Source organism: Schistocerca serialis, chromosome 4 (assembly GCF_023864345.2).
Source record: "Schistocerca serialis cubense isolate TAMUIC-IGC-003099 chromosome 4, iqSchSeri2.2, whole genome shotgun sequence".
In the NCBI taxonomy this organism is placed as follows: Eukaryota; Metazoa; Arthropoda; class Insecta; order Orthoptera; family Acrididae; genus Schistocerca; species Schistocerca serialis.
In genome coordinates this window covers 51,599,866-51,625,427 of record NC_064641.1, presented here as the reverse complement: position 1 = coordinate 51,625,427, position 25,562 = coordinate 51,599,866, and the positions used below count along the sequence as shown (strand labels likewise).

Sequence of the window (25,562 nt, the reverse complement as noted above, 5' to 3'; positions counted from 1 at the left end):
AAATGATTCTGAACGATTAACAATAGTAAAATTTAGTACGTACCAAGCTGAGCTGCAGTCACAGGTAAGTTAAAATATGGTAACAAAACTCGCACTCTTAATTTGTTCTTGTGTAATCTGAATATTGTAGCTAGCTATGAATGCCTTAACTGAACTTTGAAATTAAAGCAGTGAAATCGAATGATGCTGGCGTTTGAATTTCAACGACACTCGGGTTCATTCCGGAAAAGGAAGGGACCCTGCTTGGTAATGCAATTGGGACAATGAGCAACAAACGTTCATGCTAAGTTGCTGTAATTTTGTGATGCAGCAATTTTAAAAGTTTGAAAAGCTGAGGTCTGCCATACAGTTCTAAAACTTTACGTGCTTCCAGTCTTCCTTGTTGGCTGATTGAAGGTTTGAAGCCGTCGATCGAGGAGGTGGCGACAGTCACCCATTGTCGGCCGTCGCTGTTGCAGAAGCTGGATATTGGCGCGCCTTCTTCTCGACACGGTCACCAGACGAAACGGGCTCTTGATGTGCGCCAGCTAATGCTTCCCGTTCGCGACACCATGTCAGAAACTATCATCGCAAGTCGAGCGCAATTACATTCTGCCAAACCCTGAAAGCGCGGCAACTCGCGGGAGCTTCACACAACACACCTGCTCCACTGCACCACCCCAGCCAGACTCTCTTCTGCCCGCGCTCCACGCGACAGAGTTAACACTACCAAAGATCCTACACACTTTGATTTTTCACACGACCTATCGATGTAATCGTTCGATAGCAGTTTTCCCTAGGCAAGACCCAGCGTATAAATACAAATAATATTCACAAAACAAACCAATTATACATGGACATAAATGCATATATATACAAATAGTAAAACAATTACAATATACAAAGACACAGAAATGTTATATCTTCAGGTAACAAAATAAGGAAAAAATTATAGTAAAATAGATGGAAATAGGAGGATATGCATTTCCGGCGTTACAAACTAATTGTTAAAAGTTCGATAAGTTCCGCCGCTTCTGAGTTAATTAGCATTAAAGTTAGCCAATCAGGCCGTTACACCCGCAAATGCCAGGGAGCTGCCAGCTACAATTAGTGTTAGTTGTTCTCACAGCTTAGATGATAGTGCTCGAGACTGCTCAGCCTTTGGCTCAGCTTTGGCATCGCTGTCCTGTTCGGTATAAGAAACCAAACGATGATCACGTTCGGCGAAACCGTGTCTGGATGGCCGCTTGAATTTACACGCACAACGGCCTGACTGTCTAATTCTATGCTAATTAACTTGGAAATGGTGCAACATATCGAACTTTTTTTTAACAACTATGTCTCATCACAGCCAACCCTGTAGCACCTTTACAAGCTTTCCATACTGTTTCTTACCACCCTGTACATTTCTTCTTAGACAGGACTTGTGCTCACCTGCAGTGATAATATTTTAGCAGACATACGTTTTGACTCCACAGCCGAGAATGCATAGACCGGGATCTTCCTGATCGACTAAAGTTTCCTGTCCCGCCGGGACTAGAACCCTCTTGGGCAATCGACTTCCGTCTGTCAGAAAGTTTCGCCACTCCGAGAGACGGAAGGTGCGCCTGCAGCTGTTGAAGGAACAGCCGGCGGGACGCGATAAGGCGCGGAGATTGCGTCTGCGCACTCTTTCCGTAGCTGTTAATAGGCCACGATTTCCTGCTATGAGGAACGTGTCATCGACCTTGCTATGCAGTTTCCTTATATTGAAACGATTCTCTAATCTTCTCAGACAGCATTACAGCCGCTGATAACACATGCTGTAAAAATTCACAGAGAATTTACACACAGTATTCTTTTATTTGTTTTCCTGCTACAATATTTATTGATGAACTAGTAACCAGTATTTCATATGTTGTATTTTTTTACAATAATAAATTAAAATGTTATAGACAAACGCAGCATTTACTTACACTATTATACTACAATTTATAAGTTGAAGAATGTGAACTCTAACATCTCAGTTAAAAACTATCTCCAACATATTTCAGGGAAGCAAAATAATGTGCGACTAACTGAAGGCTACACTCCAGACTTAAAGCGCTGGGGTCACTAATTGTTATGTGTTAAGTTAGGTGAGGGAGATGGGGCGTTATAGAAGTAAGAATTACAAATTTTCTAAACTCCGTTTTTGTTCGGAAACCTCTTCCTCAAAATTATTTTTGCTATAGGCGTCAAGAGTTACCAAAAATACTAGCAATTGTTTAACAGACCGACTAGGTAGGGTGGGGATGGAAGGCTGGGTTCGCTTGTATGCAACATTATTTACAAGACAAATCTTGAAAACGGAAATTCAGCTGTTTAGAAACACAAGCTATTTAAAACCGACGTCATAAAATTAATGAATCAAACTCGTAATAGATGGGCCGATAATGTCGACCAAGTTTCGAGATTTTCTGCACTTGACGTGGAGATGAAATTAACTGGCGCCAGAAAGGATCTTGAAAGAACACCGCAAACCATTACATAAAAAACGTCAAAATCAGTTACGAGCAGCAGAGTGAGAATAACGGCTAATATAAGACTCCGTATACAAGCAGCATAGTAATCCACAAGCGACGGTCGAATTCAGCGTCCAGGCCAGATGCCGCTCTCTCGCACTTCGCCCGCCCGTCCACTCGCAGACCCACAAAGCCCCCCAATCGTCAGCTGCGTCGTTGCTGCTTACTCGTCCTGGAGAACCGTCTAATGGTTCAAATGGCTCTGAGCACTGTGGGACTTAACATCTGAGGTCATCAGTTCCCTAGACGTACAAGGAGACGGCACGAGTGTGAGATCGGGGATTTGTCCGAAATTTTGTATGGTGAAAGAGGACCCCCAACACCTCACGTGGTTAAAATATTAGGACGCACTACTCGGAAAATCCCGGAAAAATCGATCCAAAGTTTCTTAGGTGCCTTATGAGTATAAAATGTGAGTTCATTTCCGAGCGGCGATCTGGCCTAGATGTTTAGGGCTCGGACTCTTACGCCAGAGGTCTCGGGTTCTGTTCCTCCACTGACACTTTTTTTCCTTCTGCTTCATTTTCTTTTGTTATTCCACCAATTATTCAGAAAGTTTCCCAAACCTACATTATCTTTAACAAATTAGTTACATTATTAAACAAAAATTATGTTCTTTTTGTCCAACAACACAATTAATGGCGGTGGGTTTTCCATTTTCTATTGTGAAGAATATAAGGAGAATCATTGGGTTTTTAATCACAATAACAAATTCGAATGGGAAACATTCAAATTTTATACATATAATAATTATAAACAAGAATTGGTAACTATCGTAAAAACAATAATTTTTGCTACATCTTGCGCAACATATAAAAGCGGATTTTTTTTTTACAATCACAGGGCGTTTGCAATAAATCTGAACAAAAATATGCCCCATTAACATTTACGAAAATGTTTTGAGTTTCTGATAATTTTGAGGCAAACCAGGCATATTGAATCATGTCTCGGAATATTGGTGACGATAACTGATGGTGAATCATAGAATGAATTTTTATACAGTCTTCCCGGGAATTAATTCCACGATTCTCCTGTAACAATGCGCTGCAAGTTTGCAAGCAACAGAAGAAAAAAAAAACTGCTGGAGGAGGAATCGAACCCGAGATCTCTGGCGTAAGGGTCCGACCGCTAACCATGTAGGCCAGACGGCGGCTCGGCAAGCGACAAACATTTTACACTCATAAGGCACCTAAGAAACTTTGGATCGATTTTTCTCAGGATTTTCCAAGTAGTGCGTCCTAATATTTTAACCACTTGAGATGTTAGGGGTCCTCTTTCACCACAAAAAGTTTCGTACAAATCCCGGACCCCACGGTCGTGCCGTCTCCTTGTTAGAACTACTTAAACCTAACTAACCTAAGGACATCACACACATCCACGCCCGAGGCAGGATTCGAACCTGCGGCCGTAGCAGCAGCGCGGTGCCCGACTGAAGCGCCTAGAACCGCTCGGCCACTAGGAACCGTCTACCGCCAAGATGCCGTTGCTCAGTGCAGAAACACATACGTTAACTCGCGAATGCACCATTGTCCATTGCTAAATTACGAAATTTGATGCGCAAATTGTGAATCTAAATTGACTTCAGCTGCACTATTTATCGGTGATGCCAGACCGGCACTCGAACCGTATTTCCCGCTTAACGTAAGCGATCGCCTTAATCACTTTTTTTGTTACAGAGAGCTGAGCTACGATTTTGGCCTCAGATATCCTTACACGCCCCCACGACCGATCCAAACTTCCATATGTCACACTTGTCCACGTCTTCTAAGCTCTCTCTCTCTCTCTCTCTCTCTCTAAAACACACACACACACACACACACACACACACACACACACACACATGATTCCTGTCACGTTGTGGCCGAGCGGTTCTAGGCGCTTCAGTTCGGAACCGCGCTGCTGGTACGGTCGCAGGTTCAAATCCTGCCTCTGGTATGGATGTGTGTGATGTCCTTAGGTTAATTAGGTTTAATTAGTCTAAGTTCTAGGCGACTGATGACCTCAGAAGTTAAGTCGCATAGTGCTCAGCGCCATTTGAACCATTTTTTTTTAAGTCTCATAGTGTTCTGAGCCATTTTTTTAATTCATGTCAGAGACGGACATTCGATGTGGTCGTAGCTTTAACCCGTCGTTGCGTGTAATTCTTTTTATGTTATTGTACAATTTCTGTGTTGACAATTCACGTTATACAATGTTTCTTCAGACATGAATGCATTTTTTTTAATTGGCATTCGAAACGTTCCATACAGCCATCTCAACACAGGAAATCTTGTATTACAATCTGTTTTGACAGTTCATAGTGGACATTATTTTATGTCGTACCGTGGTACGAAGTTACATGTGAGTAGCAAAGGACTGATTCGTCATAAAACAACGTTTACAATTAGAGTGTATTGAAACGAATAAACGAGAGGAAAATGGAACACGGGATACACAGTGGTAGTATACTATAAAAATCCTACTGACAGCACAAGAAGAAATGATAAATCGCCATTGGTACACACTCAGAGTATACTAAAACGAGTAAACAACAAGAAAAGAAACCACTGAATAACACAGTGAACGCCACACTGGTCAGTGTGGCGTTCGCTGTGTTATTCAGTGGTTTGGTATTTAACTAATTTTTAAATGAAAATGATAATCTTATTTTATTACAGTGAGTAATTACTAAATAATTTTTTCTCCCGGCTAATGATTTGGTCAAATTGATAAAGAAATCCAAGTTAACGTTGTGTTAAACTGTTGTCTGCGAGCTGTGTGTCACTAAATCACAGTTCATACAACAGATTCTATACAACTATTGATTATGATGGAAACAGTTATCTTCAGCAAATTGATCATTAAAACCACCGAATATCAGCTGCGCACAACACTGACGTATGTTAGCTGAAACAATATTCTCCGCAACTCGTGCGTAATTAACTCCATACATCAGAAAGAAAAAGTTTGTTATATGGATCGTGCTATGAGCACTGCTTTTAAAGAAGCAATCTGATTTGAACTATTTTCATTAAAATGAGTTCGGGACCACCGGCGCACATTTATTTTTACACAATTTTATTACCTTCGGCATTTATGTCTGCAGAGTTGCGTAATTTGAATTTGCCTCTGTGATAATTGTTAAGATGGCGGCAGACAACTGATAGAGACTTTCTATTGTTAGATCAACTTTCCTTTTAACAGGATAAGTATTTGAAATGCTTATTAAACTTTACTTTCATATTGCGCACTATTTAGACTAATTTACATCAAGCGAACCTTTGATTTTTTGCTAAGAAACACAGATAAAAACGCGATACAAATTGCTATCGTCAATGGCTGCGCTCCTTGCAGCGGAAAGAAATAATTAACACATATAATGCTTATTGAGAGAGGAATTAAAGTTACAAATAATTATTCACACATATTTATAATAATAATAATGAACTCTATTGTCAAGTAATAATTAACAAATAATTACAGTTTCTTAACGGACCTCAGTTTGATATGCGTCTTGTGTCCGCAACCTACAAAAGCCAACCATCAAAAGGTAAAAACAAAGGAAGACAAACGCAGATCATAAAAGGAATTTGCAATTATCATTGTCTTTGTGTAATATACAGCGATGTGTCCAATTACATCATAAAATATTATATAAATAATTAATATTTATCATCGTTTTCACTATTTTTTCATATGTCGGATAGATAATGTTTATAACTGTTAGAGGCATAATTTCCTCTCGTCGCACTGTAGCTAAAATTCATCTCGTGGATGTTACAAGGTGCAAGACGACAAAAAATTATTTTAAATTGAGAAATAGGAAAATGAATAAAAGTTCTGTACAAGTATGTGTATTTGTTTCCCTTAGAAAACTGAAATCTTCTCATTTACAGATCAGATAAGCACCTAGAAACAATCTAGGGACCACGTGGATTTTCATGCAGCAAACAGTGAAAAGTTATATTAAACTGAGAATTATGAAAATGAATAAAAATTCCACACGCGTTTAGGTATTGATTCCGCTGCAAAATTGAGACCTGTAAAAAGTTATGTTACATCGAGAATTAGTACATGAATAGAAGTTCTACAGGTGTCTAGGTATTAGTTCAGTTTAAAAAACTGAGATCTCTTCGTTTACCTGTGAAAAACGACGCTAAAGACAAACTAGGTAGCACGTGAATGCACATGTGTCAACAGGAACAAAAAAAGGACTGTTTTAAACGCAAAGTTAGCTTTAAATTGGATCTGCACAAGTTAAGTGAACAGCCACAAAGGAAATACAAAATTATTACTGATCTAAGAACACTTCTCTTCAACTGCTCATCTGAACCTGTGATTGAGCAAAGATACAAGTTTTGCCAAATCCACTAGTAGCGAAAAATTATGAAATTCAACACATCATTATATGCAAGTACATTCCTTGATTTTACTCGATACATTGGTGCAGAAATTAGTCTGGGAAACGTTAAGCAAAGATATGGTTTCTTTGTAATACTACGACACGTGGAAGATGTTCAAACTACACAATAAATGTTTCCCGCAGAAATGACAATTACTTACCCTCATGAAAAGTTACGTACGGAATGACTACTAAATTCCTCACTAAGAGCCAAAAACTGAAAGTGAAAATTTTAAACAAAACAGTAACTCACATACAAAACATTCCAGCATCTAACCACATACTAGCACAGAGTACCCACAAAGACAATCTGTCTCACCCAGGCCCAACAGAAAAAAGCGTCAGATTACAGCTAGCAGTTAGCGGATCTGCAGAAAATTTGTGGAGGGGAGAACTGACCAGATAAGGACCAGGCTTTCTAATGAACTTTGTCATACATCCGTGACCAAACAACCTATATTGTAGACACAGTGAACTTCCGTGTCTTTCTAGTTGGCGCGACTACACTAGCAGATAACCAAACTCTGCAAGAATTCACATTTATATCAAACATAACCATGCATTCTGGGTTAAATCTCAGGATTAGGACACAGGAAAATGCTGGTACACAAAATACAGAGGTAATAATTGAAAACAGACTGTTTTTTTCTTTCTTTGAGGCTGCCGCGAGAGGTAAAGGACGACTGGACAACATGACTGAAATATATTAGCTTGGAGCGTAAGTTCGTAGCGCTTTTGTTTTGCAGGTTGGTATCCCGGTTGCTATGGGGTTGATTATCGATTGTCATTTTTTATTTCTAGTTCACTGTTGCTATTGAAGATTACATATTATAGTTTTGTCATCTGGTGATAGTGACTGGTACTGCGGACGCTAGAAAACGGAGTGGCAAGTGCAGAAACCGGATCATTTCCGACATATTCTTCTGTTTGAGTCCAATAGAGGGGCGACGGGAACGAAGACCGCCAGAAACCTTTGCGCCATGTATGAGGAAACTGCCAATAGACAGAGCATGACAAGAAAATGGCTTTCTTGAGTTAAGGAGGATCGTTTTGACATTAGTGATCCTCCAAATTCAGAAAGACCTTTGGGCGTTTGGTGAAGGTCGTTTAAAATTATTAATCCACAATTACTGACGTCAGTGTACTCGAGAATTGGCAAATGTGATGAAGCGTGATCATTCCATCACCATGCAACATTTGCGTACAATGGGGAAGATTCAAGAATCAGATGTATGGGTACCGCATGCTCTAAGCCAAAAACAAAAATCAGTGGGTGTCCATATGTACATCTCTGTTTGCTCGTCATCAATTGGCTGGTGAACAAGACCGACCATTCCTATCCTCTATCGTTCCTGGTGATGAGAAAGGTGTCTTTATGCTAGCGTAAGGAAAACAAAGGTATGGTTGAGCCCAAACAAAGCAGCAACTTCCCGTGCAAAGACCTGTGTGCATCTACAAAAGATAATGTTATGCTTCTGGTGGAACAGCGACCGTGTGGAGTACTATGAATTGCTTTCCCGAGATGTAACCATCACTGTTCGAATTTATTGTCAACAAATAAGACGTCCTGCAGACGCAATCCAAGAACAACGACGAGGGAGACTAAGTGAAGCGATGCTCTTCCACTCCAACGCCCAACCGCATCCTGCTAGAATGAAAAAAAACACTATACAGGAGTTGGGTTGACAAGTCATTCCACACCCACCTTATTCACGTGAACTTGCGCCCTCAGATGTTCATCTTTTCGCTCTCTATCAAATAACCTTCAAGGGACTTCCTGTTCGAATTAAAATGGTTCGACGAGTTCTTCGCCTCAAAACCACGTGATTTCTACAGCCGCGGAATTGAAAAGTTATCCCAGCATTCGTAGACTGTTTTAAATAGTGAATGAGAATATATTATTGATGACTTAAGTTTCTCTTATGTGTATATTTTGTGTTCATTAAACTTATAAAACGCTATGAACTTATGGACCGACTCAGTACGAAATGCATCTGACAGGAAGGACGATGAGTTAGAATCACTGTCGATCACTGTTTGTGACGGCACTGACAACTTTGGGAAACTGAATTTCATTTGTAAAAGCCCAGACGAGGGAATTATCTGATATGGGGTACAAAAATGCTGAGCTGCCGAAGAAACTGAAAGTTTTAGCAGTTTTAAGCACTCCACCAAGACTTTGATCAGACTCAGCCGTAGGTTTTGCAGCAATTAATGATTCCACATACAAAGCTCTACAGTTCTGTCACTTGAAATTTTGCTTTCATGCGAGATCCTGCAAGTCAGCAACACTTGCCGAGTTTGACAGTCACTGTTGCTTATGGCAGTGATTAAACTGGAGCCTAGCCACAAGAAGGTACTTCTGCTGACCGTAGTATTTATTGGACAGAACACACAGATCACTGAAAGACCATTCATTAGGGTCTGAAAGTGGTTGCAGTTTTTGCACCACTTCGTATAAATAACGACTAGACGACAAAAGTGAATCACTTTGATGCCTGTCAGAAATGCAGGGTGATTCAAAAAGAATACCACAACTTTAGGAATTTAAAACTCTGCAACGACAAAAGGCAAATCTAAGCACTATCTGTCGGCGAATTAAGGCAGCTATAAAGTTTCATTTAGTTGTACATTTGTTCGCTTGAGGCGCTGTTGACTAGGCGTCAGCGTCAGTTGATGCTAAGATGGCGACCGCTCAACAGAAAGCTTTTTGTGTTATTGAGTACGGCAGAAGTGAATCGACGACAGTTGTTCAGCGTGCATTTCGAACGAAGTATGGTGTTAAACCTCCTGATAGGTGGTGTATTAAACGTTGGTATAAACAGTTTACAGAGAATGGGTGTTTGTGCAAAGGGAAAAGTTCTGGACGGCCGAGAACGAGTGATGAAAATGTAGCACGCATCCAGCAAGCATTTGTTCGCAGCCCAGGAAAATCGACTCGCAGAGCTAGCAGAGAGCTGCAAATTCCACAATCAACTGTATGGAGAGTCCTACGAAAAAGGTTAGTTATGAAACCTGAACGTCAACTACCCGAGGCAATGGATCGGCCGCCAGGCAGCCCGTGACAGATCACTTCATCACTGGCCTCCAAGATGCCCTGATCTTACCCCCTGCGATTTTTTCTTATGGGGTATGTTAAGGATATGGTGTTTCGGCCACCTCTCCCAGCCACCATTGATGATTTGAAACGAGAAATAACAGCAGCTATCCAAACCGTTACGCCTGATATGCTACAGAGAGTGTGGAACGAGTTGGAGTATCGGGTTGATATTGCTCGTGTGTCTGGAGGAGGCCATATTGAACATCTCTGAACTTGTTTTTGAGTGAAAAAAAACCTTTTTAAATACTCCTTGTAATGATGTATAACAGAAGGTTATATTATGTTTCTTTCATTAAATACACAGTTTTAAAGTTGTGGTATTCTTTTTGAATCACCCTGTACTATAAATAAAACAGTAGTTCAATGTGACGGACGTAGACTTTAGTTGTCCAAAACTTGTCGAAGGCAGCGAAAACCGGTGAGAGCATCACCATGCCCACTGCCTGACACGGTTGTTGCTGTTACAATACGAGCTGCAGCAGGGCGGCCTGCAGTTCTTCGTGCAGTTCCTCCTGGAGCTGCAAACTGTTGGTGGCATTGCCGCTGCTGCAGTGACTACCGTTGCTGCCAAGTTACCAAAACTTGGGGTCACTAACACTGACAATGGATGCGACATGTCGCCGTAAACACGAGGGGGCAAGAACTCGTCGCCACTTTTACGTTCACTCCTGATGCGAATGCGTAATCCATAATCAAAGCCAAGTTCTTCGTGAACTGAACACAGAAGAAATTCCAGTGGTGGTAACTATAAAATCAAAGTCCAGAGCCGTGTCAATATCCATATAGAGGCTAGGCGTAACTGATAAGTGAACATGAGGCATACTGTACTAGACTGGCCTGCAGCTACACGGCTAGGTCCGTTCTGTCTTCGGACAGGCCAACTCGAGCCACTGGTCGTGTCTCTGGTGGCGCCTGACAGACGCTGACTGTAGTGCTTCAGATCCGCTTTCGACCGTGTCCATTGGCGGGGATTTTAATTAAATAGTACCTAAGTCACGACAGATTGCTGTATTTATGTTCCAAACGTTTTGCATATACACTACTGGCCATTAAAGTTGCAGAAGAACTGACATGTGATTACATTTTCACGTAACTTGGGTGCATAGATCCTGAGAAACCAGCACCCAGAATAACCACCTCTGGCAGTAATAACGGGCTTGATACGCCTGGGCATCGAGTCAAACAGAGCTTGAATGGCGTGTACAGGTACAGCTGCCCATGCAGCTTCAACACGATACCACAGTTCATCAAGAGTAGTGACTGGCGTATTGTGACGAGCCAGTTGCTCGGCCACCATTGACCAGACGTTTTCAATTAGTGAGAGATCTGGAGAATGTGCTGGCCAGGGCAGCAGTCGAACATTTTCTGTATTCAGAAAGGCCCGTACAAGACCTGCAACATGCTCTCGTGCATTATCCTGCTGAAATGTAGGGTTTCAAGGGATCGAATGAAGGGTAGAGCCACGGGTCGTAACACATCTGAAATGTAACGTCCACTGTTCAAAGTGCCGTCAATGCGAACAAGAGGTGACCGAGACGTGTAACCAATGGCACTCCATACCATCACGTCGGGTGATGTGCCAATACGACGATGACGAATAAACGCTTCGAATGTGCGTTCACTGCGATGTCGCCAAACACGAATGTGACCATCATGATGCTGTAAACAGAACCTGGATTCATACGACAAAAGGACGTTTTGCCATTCGTGCACCCAGGTTCGTCGATGAGTACACCATCGCAGGCGCTCCTGTCTGTGATGCAGCGTCAAGGGTAACCGCAACCATGGTCTCCGAGCTGATAGTGCATGCTGCTGCAAACGTCGTCGAACTGTTCGTGCAGATGGTTGTTGTCTTGCAAACGTCCCCATCTGTTAACTCAGGGATCGAGACGTGGCTGCACGATCCGTTGCATCCATGCGGATAAGATGCCTGTCACCTTGACCGCTAGTGATACGAGGCCTCTGGTATCCAGCACGGCGTTCCGTATTACCCTCCTGAACCCACCGATTCCATATTCTGCTAACAGTCATTGGATTTGACCAACGCGAGCATAAATGTCGCGATACGACAAACCACAACCGCGATAGGCTACAATCCGACCTTTATCAAAGGTCCTTACACGAGGCATCACAACAACGTTTCACCAGGCAACGCCGGTCAACTGCTGTTTGTGTATGAGAAATCGGTTGGAAACTTTCCTCATGTCACCTCGTTGTAGGTGTTGCCACCGGCGCCAACCTTGTGTGAATGTTCTGAAAAGCTAATCATTTGCATTTCACAGCATGTTCTTCGTGTCGGTTAAACTTCGTGTCTGTAGCACGTCATCTTCGTGGTGTAGCAATTTTAATGGCCAGTAGTGTATGTTACGAACATTGTTTGACGCACATATTGTACATAGTATTTGCATTTTAAATTGCTTAGTCCAGCATATAAATGACTCTAAAATACCATTGGCAATGGCTGCGCCATGTCGCCGTAAACACGAGAGGGCAAGAACTCGTCGCTACTTTTATGTTCATCCCAAATACGAATGCGTAATCCATAATCAAAGCCAAGTTCTTCGTGAACCAAACACAGAAGAAATTCCAATGGTGGTAACTATAAAATCAACGTCCAGAGCAGTGTCAACATCCATATAGAGGCTACTGTACTATTCTGATTACATCTGCAAACAGCAAAAAGCATTGTTGAAGGGGGGTGGGGGTGGAGGAATGAGAAGGATGGCTACACTTTCCCTACAAAGAGCATTTTATTCAGCATTACAGTCAACTTCGTACACCCTGGAAACTGTACTTACCTCCTGTGCCTTCTATGTGCCTCTTGCATTTTTGGATATTTCTCGCTATCTTATTAATGAAGCTGCACTATGTACTATCACATGTGAAGCACTGAACTTCTATTTCTTTCGCATTCTTTTCCAAGGGTTTGCCGGTAAAAGACTAAAATAAATGACTTACACACATCTTATGTGATAGATGAGAAGGGAAGGCATGCGTCTCACTCATCCTGTTGGTTTGTCCGCAGATGATCTGGGTGTGGAGCTGTTTGCTGTGCACGCCAACCTGAACAAACCCATCTCACCGCTGGAGGCTGGCCAGATCTCAGTGGACATCACCAGGCCGAAGGGTAGCCGCTGGGTCTACGAGGACCGTCGCGTGCGCCTCAAGCCTGGTGACGTCATCAATTACTGGCTGTACGTGCAGGTTGATGGGCAGGGGTACCGCTTGGACGACCAGACTTTCGTCGTCAAAGGTACGAGTTATAAGCGTCACAAACTTGTTTATCTTTTCTTTTAAATGGTGCATTCTGAACAAAACCAATTATGATACACAGGACATAAAATCCCGTCTGAGGGCTGCTATCATTTTTATGTTAATACTTGGCAACCAGTGCTGTACAATCGCAATAAAGCCATGAGATTGAGATTTTCACTCTGCAGCGGAGTGTGCGCTGATATGAAACTTCCTGGCAGATTAAAACTGTGTGCCCGACCGAGACTCGAACTCGGGACCTTGCCTTTCGCGGGCAAGTGCTCAGTTGGTAGAGCACTTGCCCGCGAAAGGCAAGGTCCCGAGTTCGAGTCTCGGTCGGGCACACAGTTTTAATCTGCCAGGAAGTTTCAAGCCCTGAGATGTTCAATTGACTCTTTTATTAGAACATGTTACGCATTTCGGGATTACACCCATCTTCGGACATCACAAACTTCAACTCCTTCCTAACCAACCAAGCGTACAGCCTTGATAACTCAAAGAAAGTGTCCAATAACACTGGCTGTGTCGCACTTATAGTCGTATGAGATAACGCTGCGCTACAGTCCTCTGTCATTGGAGGAAGCCGGTGGCAACTCACCCCCATCCATCTGTCATAGCCAGAACAGCAACGAAAGATTCCTCGCTGTTCCCAAGGCTCATCAACCACCAAGTCTATCACGTACGATTTTCAAAGAAATACATTACATAGGATTTGTCTGGATATAACAACCATCACCACCATTACCAGTTCCGAAATATCAGTAGCCTGCCTGCTGCACACCTGTGGCGACGGCATAAAACTTATCCCTATTATCGTACTTGATTGTACGCGAGACAGCTTCGCTTCCGCTCCACGTGAAACGAAATCCAATAAGATTCCAGCAAACGCGGAAGAATACATGATGTAGTGTTATGATGAACATAGTATAGCAATATGTCTTAAAAGCACAACCTTACTCTTTTCAGATTCTCACTTATTGTGTTCGTTTCATAGCTTGGTTACTGATAATAACTTGTCACCAGTGCCTATGAGTTTAATTTGTACACTACAGCACTAAAGTTGATCACTATGTGATTGAAAATCGATTTTGCTGTCAATAAACCATCAATATTACAGCCAACGCTGACCTTTCTTCTAATTTCACGTATAGGGGCGTAGTGCACGCAGCACTCTATGGAGTCGCCAATCAACAGTATAAATGCGGTGAACCTAATGTTATAAGATGGCGGACGTCGGCTTCAAGTTTGTGGCGTAATGACAATTCCCTTCTTTTTTTACCTCCATGAATGTTCCGCCGACTACAAGGTCAATAAAGATGGAGCGCAAGTACGGGTAGGAGAAGGACGGGTAAGGAAATCAGATCGTCCTTTTCAAAGGAAGCATCCTGGCATTTCAATAGCGTGATTTGGGGAGAAATCACGGACAACTTCAATATCGTTGGGTGGATGGGGATATGAATCGGTGTCCTCCCGAGTGTGGGTCTTACCACTGCTTTATCGCTCAATTGCTCTCAGAAATATTAGCATCAAAAAGTCATACTACAAATTAATTGATGCAGCTTTCAACATCAGTGAAAGATGAGCCATTGATTGTGAACTGTCTCAACGAATTAAAGCAGTAGAGAAACGCTTCCTCGAGCTTTGCGAGGAGAAAGGCTGAAAGAACCTTTAACTGATCTTAGAAGTAACACTTGTTTATCCAGTAGTTGACATTTATTTACAGCTACATACAACGTTATAAGGAATGATCTATGTTAAAGATGCATATGTGCCAATACCATCCTTTTTCAAGTCTACCGCATATGACGAAGATCTCAAAATGAAGCACCTCAGTTTTTCAATGACATTATCTCATGACGTTTCTCTGCTGTTTCCAGCGCAGCTAACACATAAATAAGCACTTCATTTAAAATAAAAATATAAATTGTCTTGTTACAAGAGTTAGCAGGGCTGATATCAGTTACTGTGACTTATTCACAGCCGACCCGATGTAGCTAATAAAAACTATAGCTACTGCAAAAGCTAAGCGTTCCTTTTCCAAGTAAAATACGTTTTAAAAAATACGAATACTTATGATGTACAATGAGTCACGGATGGCTATCCGGTTTGACAACATTATAAGTAGTAGTAGGGTGTCGCGAATGAGCATATGCTTTTTTGATTCGTAAAAGAATGTAACACAGGGGTAATCAACCATTTTTACCTACCGCCCAATTTTGTATCTCTGTTAGTAGTAAAATTTTCTATTAACCCACCAGTTCCACAGCAGTGGCGATGAGTAGAGAATTAACTTTATTTTATAAAATTACTAAAGCAGAGCAAAAAAATTTTAATGTATATAATAACAGAACTGGCGTTTTACGGATCGCAGCGTGGAGTGTCAGATCCCTTATTCGGGGAGGTGGGTTGGAAAATTTAAAAAGGGAAATGAATAGGTTAAAGTTAGATATTTTGGGAATTAGTGAAGTTCGGTGGCAGGAGGAATAGGACTTCTGGTCAGGTGAAAACAGGGTTATAAAAACAAAATCAAATAAGGGTAATGCAGGTGTAGGTTTAATAACAAATAAAAAATAAGAACATGGATAAGCTACTAGGATCAGCATAGTGAACGCATTATGGAGCCAAAATAGATGTGAAGCCCACACCTACCACAGTAGCACAAGTTTATGTGTCAATTAGCACCGCAGATGACGAAGAGAGTGAAGAAATGTATGACGAGTTAAAAGAAATTATTCAGATAGCCAAGGGGAACGAAAATTTAATGGTCATGGGGGACAGGAATTCGACAGTAGGAAAGGAAGAGAAGGAAATGTAGTAGGTGAATATGGACTGGAGGTAAGGAATGAAAGAGGAAGCCGCCTGGTAGAATTTTGCACACAGCATAACTTAATCATAGCTAATACTTGGTTTAAGAAGCATGAGAGAAGTCTGTATATGTGGAAGGGACCTGCAGACACGGGAAGGTTTCAGATTGATTATGTAATGGTAAGACAAAGATTTAGGAACCAGGTTTTAAACTGTAAGACATTTCTATGGGCAGATGTGGATTCTGATCACAACTCATTGGCTATAAACTGTAGATTAAAGCTGAAGAAACTGCAAAAAGGTAGTAATTTAAGGAGATGGGACCTGGATAAATTGCAAGAACCAAAGGTTGTTGAGAGTTTCAGAAGGAACATTAGGGAACAGTTGACAAGAGCAGTGGGAAGGAATACAGTAGAAGACGAATGGGTAGCTTTGAGAGATAAAATAGTGAGGGCAGAAGAGGATCAAGTAGGTAAGCAGACAAGGGCTAGTAGAAATCCTTGGGCAACACAAGAGCTATTGAATTTAACTGATGAAAGGAGAAAACACAAAAATGCAGTAAATTAAGCAGGCGAAAACGAATACAAACGTCTCAAAAATGAGATATACAGTAAGTGCAAAATGGCTAATCAGGAATGGCTAAAGGTCAAATGTAAGGGTGTAGAAGCATATGCCACTGGGGTAAGGTAGATGCCGCCTACAGGAAAATTAAACACACCTTTGAAGAAAAGATACCACCTGAATGAATATGAAGAGCTCAGATGGAAATCCAGTCCTAAGCAAAGAAGGCAAAGCAGAAAGGTGGAAGGAGTATATAGAGGGTCTATACAAGGGCAATGTAGTTGAAGATAATATTTTGGAAATGGAAGAGGACATAGATGAAGATGAGATGGGGGATATGATAATGCGTGAAGAATTTGATAGAGCACTAAAAGACCTAAGTCGAAACAAGTGTCCTGGAGTAGACAACATTCCGTTAGAACTACTGAATCCCTTGTGAGAGCCAGATGGGTGAGCAAGATGTATGGCGAAATACCCTCATGCTTCAAGAAGAATATAATAATTCCAACTCCAAAGCAAGCAGATGCTGATCAGTTTAATAACTCATAATTGCAAAATACTAACATGAATTCTTTAGAGACGATTGGCAAAGCTGGTAGAAGCTGTCCTTGGGGAAGATCAGTTTGGATTCCTTAGGAACCTAAGAACACGTGAGGCAATACCATCACTACGACTTATCTTAGAAGGTAGATTGAGGAAAGACAAACCTACGTTTATACTCGTAGTATTTGTAGACTTAGAGAAAGCTTTTGACAACGTCGACTGAAATACACTCTTACAAATTCGGAACTTGGCAGGGATAAAATACAGGGAATGAAAGACTATATACAGTTCATACAGAAACCAGAAACCAGATGGCAGTTATAAGAGCCGAGTGGCACGAAAGGGAACCAGTGGTTGAGAAGGGAGTGAGACAGTTTTGTAGCCTACCCCAATGTTATTCAATCTGTATATTGAGCCAACAGTAAAGGAAACAAAAGAAAAATTTAGAGTAGGAATTAAAGTCCAGGGAGAAGAAGTAAAGACCTTGAGGTTAGCAGATGACATTGTAATTCTGTGAGAGCAACAAAGGACTTGAAAGAGCAATTGAATGGAATGGACAGTGTCTTTAAAGGAGGATGTAAGATAAACAACAACAAAAGCAAAACGACGCTAATGGAATGTAGTTGAATTAGGTCAGGTGACGATGAGGGAATTAGACTAGGAAACGCGACACTTATAGCAGTAAATGAGTTTTGCTATTTGGGCACTGTTGATGGAGCCCGGAGTAGGTATTAAAATCCATGGAGAAGAAATAAAAACTTTGAGGTTCGCCGATGACATTGTAATTCTGTCAGAGACAGCAAGGGACTTAGAAGAGCAGTTAAATGGAATGGACAGTGTCTTGAAATGAGGGTATAAGATGAACATCAACAAAAGCAAAACGAGGATAATGGAATGTAGTCGAATTAAGTCGGGTGATGCTGAGGGAATTAGATTAGGAGATGAGACACTTTAAGTAGTAAAGGAGTTTTGCTATTTGGGGAGCGAAATAAGTGATGATGGTTGAAGTAGAGAGGATATAAAATGCAGACTGGCGATGGTAAGGAAAGCGTTTCTGAAGAAGAAAAATTTGTTAACATCGAGTATAGATTTAAGTGTCAGGAACTCTTTTCTGAAACTATTTGTATGGAGTGTAGCCATGTATGGAAGTGAAACACAGACGATTAACAGTTTAGACAAGAAGAGAATAGAAGCTTTTTAAATGTGGTGCTACAGAAAAATGCTGAAGATTAGACGGGTAGATCACATAACTTATGAGGAGGTACTGAACAGAACTGAGGAGAAGAGGAATTTGTGGCACAGCTTGACTGGAGGGAAACGTAGAGGGTAAAAATCGTAGAGGGAGACCAAGAAATGAATACACTAAGAAGATTCAGAAGAATGTAAGTTGCAGTAGTTACTCAGAGATGAAGAGGCTTGCACAAGATAGAGTAGCATGGAGAGATGCATCAAACCAGTCTTTGGACTGAAGACCACAACAACAACAATAATAATAGTTACTTAATTAATTTTAAAATCACATGAAAAAATAATGAAAATGTTTTTAAAATCCCTACCTGGCTATTGCTTACCATGAAACTTGTAACACCCACTGGTTGGCGATAGGCAACCGTTGGGCTGTAACAGAAATGGTTGGAAAATCGTACCTTGAAAAACTCGAAGCAAGATACCAAATATTTCTTAAGAACATGCTTGGAGAAAGTTCAAGATCTAGAATTCGGTGCAGAAATCATGAATGTTCAGCCTTGTACTACACTGTAATTTGGCAAAATTGCTGATGATACGCTGTATGCGGTTAAGATCAGAAACATTACTGTCCTCAGATAATGACATGTTGATCCTTGTGCTTGCATTCTGGTAAATTACATGTGTTGGTTGAAGTCCATGAGGAATGCATGAATTACACTTCAGCAACCTTAAGGCATGCTGGAGAATAGGTCGAGCACATCTTGTACCTCCCATGTTTTACCACCAGCATTTGTCTCGGTCTGTACAAATGTGATGTAGCTCAAGAAAGAATAAAGCTATGCTTGTGTTAAAGACATTATTGTTTTTCTTGTTAAATTTGCTGTCTGTTTGGTGTCTCACACGACTCTCTTTCCATTCGAAAATTAAGAGTTGCATCCAAGGTGGTGGCTTCCAAAAGATGTGCTGTGTTGGTAATGTAGTCCCACAGGTTTCCCTCCCCCACCCATATCATGCTACTTGTAGGTTTCAATACTTTTTCGTTTATTAGTACTAGTATACAAGTCCTCCATCACTGTTTACGTTCTTTTTAAGTTGTCATGAATTCTTACATGTGTGTAGATTCTGCAGAAATTTTTATTTATTTTGCATGAAAACAATGAACCTTTGTAGTGATTAAAATGGATTTTGGTCAATATTTGCGTGATATTGCTTTCTCAATTTGACAATAGGAAATACTGTGACGTTTCTAAGTAGGGCACTGGGTACCTTCAGAGCAGCATCCAACGCATTTTTTTCCTATAATGCTGTCCTATGGCTAGTTACTTGCCAATTTAATTTCATTCTGGTATTTTACTGGTGAATGTCACAGTTTAAATTTGATTTAATTGTTTTAGCAAACAATAGACCTACAGCTTTTAATATAAACACATTTACAATGGTAAGCACACTGAATGTAGGGAAGATGCTGCAACATGACTCTCTGGATTTGACCCTACAAGTAATTGTGAGAACATTTTTCTGCAGTGTTCATAATATGTTTCGACTTGTCTGAGTTTCGCGACATATATTCGTAGTTCAATGATCTTGTAAAAATGGTGCATATAAACTAACGCAGCAATTGTTGTATCTGCATTTAAAGCACTTTAGCCAAGGGTTTTTCCTTATACAGAGCTGGTTGAGCCTGGAAGTGGAAAACTACAAATGTGTGAACCCACCATCACAACAGTCAATGGAAAGCCTACCTGTAAGGGACAACTAATATTCGAAGAAAGTTTCTCCATATTCAACCAGAGCAAATGGCAGTATGCTATCCAGCTAGCAGGAAGGCCAGTAAGTAACTTGAAAAGTTTTTCGTTTCCTATTTACTATATAACATTTTCATATTCAGAATAGATGAAGAACAAGTAGTAACAGGTGCTGAAACACATAATAATAGTTTGCGTGTGTATGTGTGTGTGCATGTCTTGATAAGTGTCAATGTAATTTCTGGAGTGAAAACAGTAAACAAGAGTGAAGAAAATATATCAGAAAATTTCACTAGTTTTTGAGGTGCTGCGCATTTGTCACCCAGAATGCACATACTGATGTCTCTCTTTCTCCTCCTCCCATCTCTCTCTCTCTCTCTCTCTGTGTCTTTTCCCGCACGCGTGCGCGCGCGCGCGCGTGTGTGTGTGTGTGCGTGTGCATGTCAGATGGGGATGTGAATATAGGTAACTCATACCTGAGGATGAGAGGGGCCCACTTGTTATGAGAATAACAGAAGACAGATGAAAGCTTCGAAGGCAAATGGTTCAAATGGCTCTGAGCACTATGGGACTTAACATCTGAGGTCATCAGTCCCCTAGAACTTAGAACTACTTAAACCGAACTAACCTAAGGACATCACACACATCCATGCCCGAGGCAGGATTCGAATCTGCGACCGTAACGGTCGCGCGGTTCCAGACTGAAGCGCCTAGAACCGCTCGGCCAGCTACAAAGACAAAACTGGCGGTGTCGGAGAGGGCAACGATCAAGCATAGTACTTTGGTGAGCAGTGGGGCAACTTGTTTTCAGAGATGACGAAACTACAGTGTGAGAAGTGACGATGAATTAAGAAAAAGACAAATAAGAAATGAATTGAAGAGTACAGTACAAGACCTGTGAGGTGGTGGTGGGAAAAAATCAAGGAAGAATGAGATGGTATAGGAGTTGAGTGGTTTGGTGTTGGATTAGATATGTTTACTATTTATGTGTAGGCTTTAAGGAGTGCAGTATTTGGTATGAAACTGGTGACACCTGCCAAAGTGGAAGTATTGTTCCTTATCAGTGGGTTTCATGAGGACTATGGTTTGAAAGTGATATGGGGATCAGTGTCCAGGAATATGACTTTGGACGTGGAAAAATTTGAGTTGCGAGAAGCGTTAAGCTGTTTCAGAAAACGAAGGAGTTCTTCACTGTGAGTCCAGATAACACAGTTGTCATTGATACCTCTATACTAAGAACAGGTGCCAAACTTCTAGCTTTTTTATATCTTTTGTTACTTTTACAGTTTCTTCTTAGTTTTATTAGTTTTGTATGGGCCTATCCACAGTAATTTTAGATAAAATTACTTCTGTGCACGTAAATACTTCCACCCATTCTACCTCCTTGTAATTATACAGTTTCCTCGAGTGAATTTTCCAGTTGGTACATCTGAATGAGTTATTACTGAGACAAAGTCTTAAGCAACAATTTGTCCCATTAAGAGTGTCTGTATCTTACTATGTATTTTCCCTATGTACTAAACTTTGCTGTCTTATTGTAAATAAATATTTCAATTCTGAAATCTGGATACTGAGCTATAATTTGTGTTAGAAAGTGTGTGTTTGAATGATGAGTTTCTACCCATTTCAGCACCTCATGGGTGGAGTTTTCGTATCTGTCTCACAATACTGTCAACTATTTGTAGCTGGTATTTAATCATGGTTGTAAAATTGAACACATACTACTTTCATCCACTTCTGTTGATAGGATTACCAGTTTGTACTGTATACAGAGAACCCAGAGAACTCTGTTGTGAGAGATGATAAGTTGGTTATTACTCCAACATTGCTGTCTCCAGATGACAGTGATTACATTTACTATGGACATATTTCTGTTCCAAGGTACGTTCATGGTTGCCATACATTGCTTTTAGTAGATATGTGCTCTAATGTGTTTGGATTCTCTTATGCATCATGTGCTCCCTGCCTCCCCTCCTTTGTTCTGCAATAAACTTGCACATTATTTTTCTGCTTGATGTTCCCTCAGTAAAAAAAAAAAAAAAAAAAAAAAAAAAAAAAAAAACATATCAATATGACACCGTTCTTTGCTGGTAATCAAGTTCTCATTACAAAATTTGTATAGTTTCGTTTATTATCAGACAATGAACAAAGAGTCACCGTCATCTGAACCTCGGCCATGGCTACTTACTAAATTTTCAAATGATTGGCTTTTTCAGGTGCACAGGCCTGCCAAACAGTGCTGAGTGCGACAAAACAGCTGCTGCCTGGTCAATCCTGCCACCAGTGCAATCAGCCAAACTGCACACGAAGTATTCATTCTCATTTGCCTATGGTGTTATAGAAATCCGTGCTAAGTTACCTATGGGTGACTGGATTTTCCCTGGTAAGTTAATACAAAATTTGCATCGGATTTCTTGCACTAGTGCAATAAGTGCAATATTCATTGTTATTTGGATACAGTCTGTCTTACGTCAGAGGAAGCATCCTTGTATAATAATATGTAGGAATTTGGGTGATGGTGATTGCGAATGATATTCAAGTACTGAAGCCACGAATTATACACTTCAACACTTTATTAACTCTTGTTCACACAGTGTAATCAGAGGGCACTTTACACCATAGCAAGAGACACGAGCACACTATAGGACCTGACAACGGAGACAATAATTTACAAACAAACACACTTGTATTTGTTTATGTTTGTCAATACTGGTGGCTGCTGTCGAAGTCAGGAGTTGAACCGAAACAGACTCCCTCCCTCCCCCTCGTCGCCTCCAGTGCGGAGCGAGTAGGAAGCAGGTCCTATTCAGGGATGTAGTCACGTAGAAATGCTGGTGGGTGCAGAGATCTGCCGAAGCAGGATGTTTGGTAGCGATGTTTGGGGCTGGTTGGTGGAGGTCGAATTCTGCTGTTGAAGCAGCGCTGTCTGCGTGAAGTTCCTCAGTAGTGATGTTGGAATCAGATGCAGTTTCTGTCGAGCAGGAATAAAGATAAACGTCGTCGTTTCCATCCAGCACCCAAGCAGATCTGAGGTACGCGGCCGAAAATGTGGATAATTTGTCTTTCAGTAGGATTGAAAATGTCTGTTCCTCACATCTGAGGACTTTGTAGAGCCTGGAATACAGAACTGTGTCATCATTAGTATGATGTGAGTGCAGTCGCGTAATGCTCTGCGCACAAAAGCTGGCCTTACACTACGTGGAAGTGGGTGGGAGGGGTGGATGCTAGCGACAAGCCATTTTACTTTTTGCACCAAGGATGCTAAGTCTAAAAGGTGAAGGTAAGACGAAGTCTGCCAGCTATGTACGGCGTGCTCCAGATAAAACCTCTGCAAGGGTGGCCTTGAGGTCATGGGACACCCAGCAATACCCATGGTGATGCGTCAGTCCATTGTGCTTTGTGGTGAATAAAAGAGGTCTTGATGGTGCAGTTCCATCTTTCCATTGCTTTATGGGTGGTAAGCAGTTGTATGAAAGTGTTGCATGGGACAGCTCTGCAAGAAGGAGTGACTAAGACTGGCATCTGTGGTCTGTCATGGCCACAGGGCAACCAAAGTGAGATATCAACACGTCTGTATTGTAGATTCTGTCATTATATACTCTATTGTAGCGGCCTCCACCCAACAAAGTGTATGGCTAATGGCCGCTATGATGCACTAATAGCCGATGAATTCTGGCTAAGATCCGACTAAATCCAGATGAATATGTGGAAAATGCTCTTATGGTACTTTAAAGATGGCTTGCAGTGGAAATGCGTGCTGTGTTTTGCTGTGCTGACACGTAATGCAGGTGTGTGACCATTTCCTGCTGTTTGTCTTAATTCCAGACCAGATAAAGTGTTCCATAATCAGTCTCGTGGTAGGGCGAACAAGTGGATGCGACAGATTGTGTAAGCTGCCAAAGATAATTTTCTTGAATGACATTGGGACCAAAGGTCATGGTCCACCCTGTGATGTGCCACACCATAACTGTACTATACGGTCAGGTATCTTAATGTGTTGGTCTTGTGCTGTAGCCTAATTGTTGAAGTCAATGAGCATGCTGAAGGCAGATTTAATAATTTAATACTAAATTTTCTGTCCCATTCACATGTGAGATATTCGTTGAAAATTGAGCAATAAAATCGAAACATCAGAAGTGGCGGGGAGAAACATCCCTATTAGGGTTTTGGATTACATGGATCAACGGATAGTGATCCATGAAAAGTGTGAGCGGTCAGCCCTCGATGATTTCCTGAAGTATATTATCCATCATCACCACCTAATAAAGTGCTAGTAATTCGTCATAGTGTGCCGATCACAGCTGTTGGGGTCCTTTTAACTTGCGAAAGAAACTACCTAGTGGTTGCTGCATGCCATTCAGTGTTTGTTGTAAATTTGCAGTCATTTTTGTGTCACTAATAGTCAGCAGTGATAGACAGGTGGGCCGATGGCGATGGGTGAGGCAATATCACTGCTTCCAGTATTGACCATTTGATAGGCTGAAAAGCTCGTAACATATCCTGCATTCACGAAAAAATTTGGTTTCCCGTAGTGTTCATACTGGAAAGGGTGTTGGTGAGAGGTGCTCGGATAGCTGCCGCTGGTGGAATGTGACAGCAACAGAAACTGATCATACCCAAAAATTTGCGAAGTTCCTTGTAAGTTGAAGGCCGAGGCATCAGCTGAATGAATTCAATCCTTTGCTCTATCGGTTTGATTCTCTCTGATCTAGAAATGTTACTTCCTGTTGTTGTAACGGTTTCAGGGTGTTACAAAACTGTTAAATATGATCTTTGTGCTCAAGTGGTGAAGAAGTAAAAACGAGTACATCGTTCAGGTGTGGAAAGCAGAACGGGAGTTGAGCAGTGTGGAGTTGATCAGTCTCTGCCACATTTGAACTGCATCTTTAAGTCTGAATGGCATGTATAGTAATTCAAATAAACCAAAAGGGCATAATAATAACAGTTTTTGGAATGCCCTCTACTGCCATCGTTGTATGCAGGTACACATTCTTGCAATTTATGATCCTGAAAACGGAGGTATCCAATAGTGATGGTGGTGGTGGTTAGAGTTTAACGTCCCGTCGACAACGAGGTCATTAGAGACGGAGCGCAAGCTCGGGTTAGGGAAAGATTGGGAAGGAAATCGGTCGTGCCCTTTCAAAGGAACCATCTCGGCATTCGCCTGAAACGATTTAGGGAAATCACGGAAAACCTAAATCAGGATGGCCGGAGACGGGATTGAACCGTCGTCCTCCCGAATGCGAGTCCAGTGTGCTAACCACTGCGCCACCTCGCTCGGTCCAATAGTGAATGGAAAAAGCCTTTAATGTTGGGTACTGGGTATCGACCAGCGATGGTTCTGGCATTGAGGGCCCCATAGTTTTTACACATAATGTTATATCAGAATAGCTTACACAGTAACATCCAAAATACTTAAATCATTTATTCACAATGAGACTGGTTTACACTAGCACTTCACAATC

The 25,562-nt window shown here is 41.4% G+C and overlaps 1 protein-coding gene across 1 annotated transcript in view; it reads left to right on the top strand.

The window, feature by feature from the left end:
* Positions 1-25,562, top strand: part of LOC126475077 (beta-1,3-glucan-binding protein-like) — a 123,260-nt gene that overhangs the window by 34,211 nt on the left and 63,487 nt on the right. Inside the window, exons 2-5 of the mRNA XM_050102638.1 lie at positions 13,029-13,256; positions 20,022-20,182; positions 21,845-21,978; positions 22,314-22,480. Coding sequence (XP_049958595.1) covers positions 13,029-13,256; positions 20,022-20,182; positions 21,845-21,978; positions 22,314-22,480 — 690 coding nt within the window. The remainder of the gene's footprint in view (positions 1-13,028; positions 13,257-20,021; positions 20,183-21,844; positions 21,979-22,313; positions 22,481-25,562) is intronic.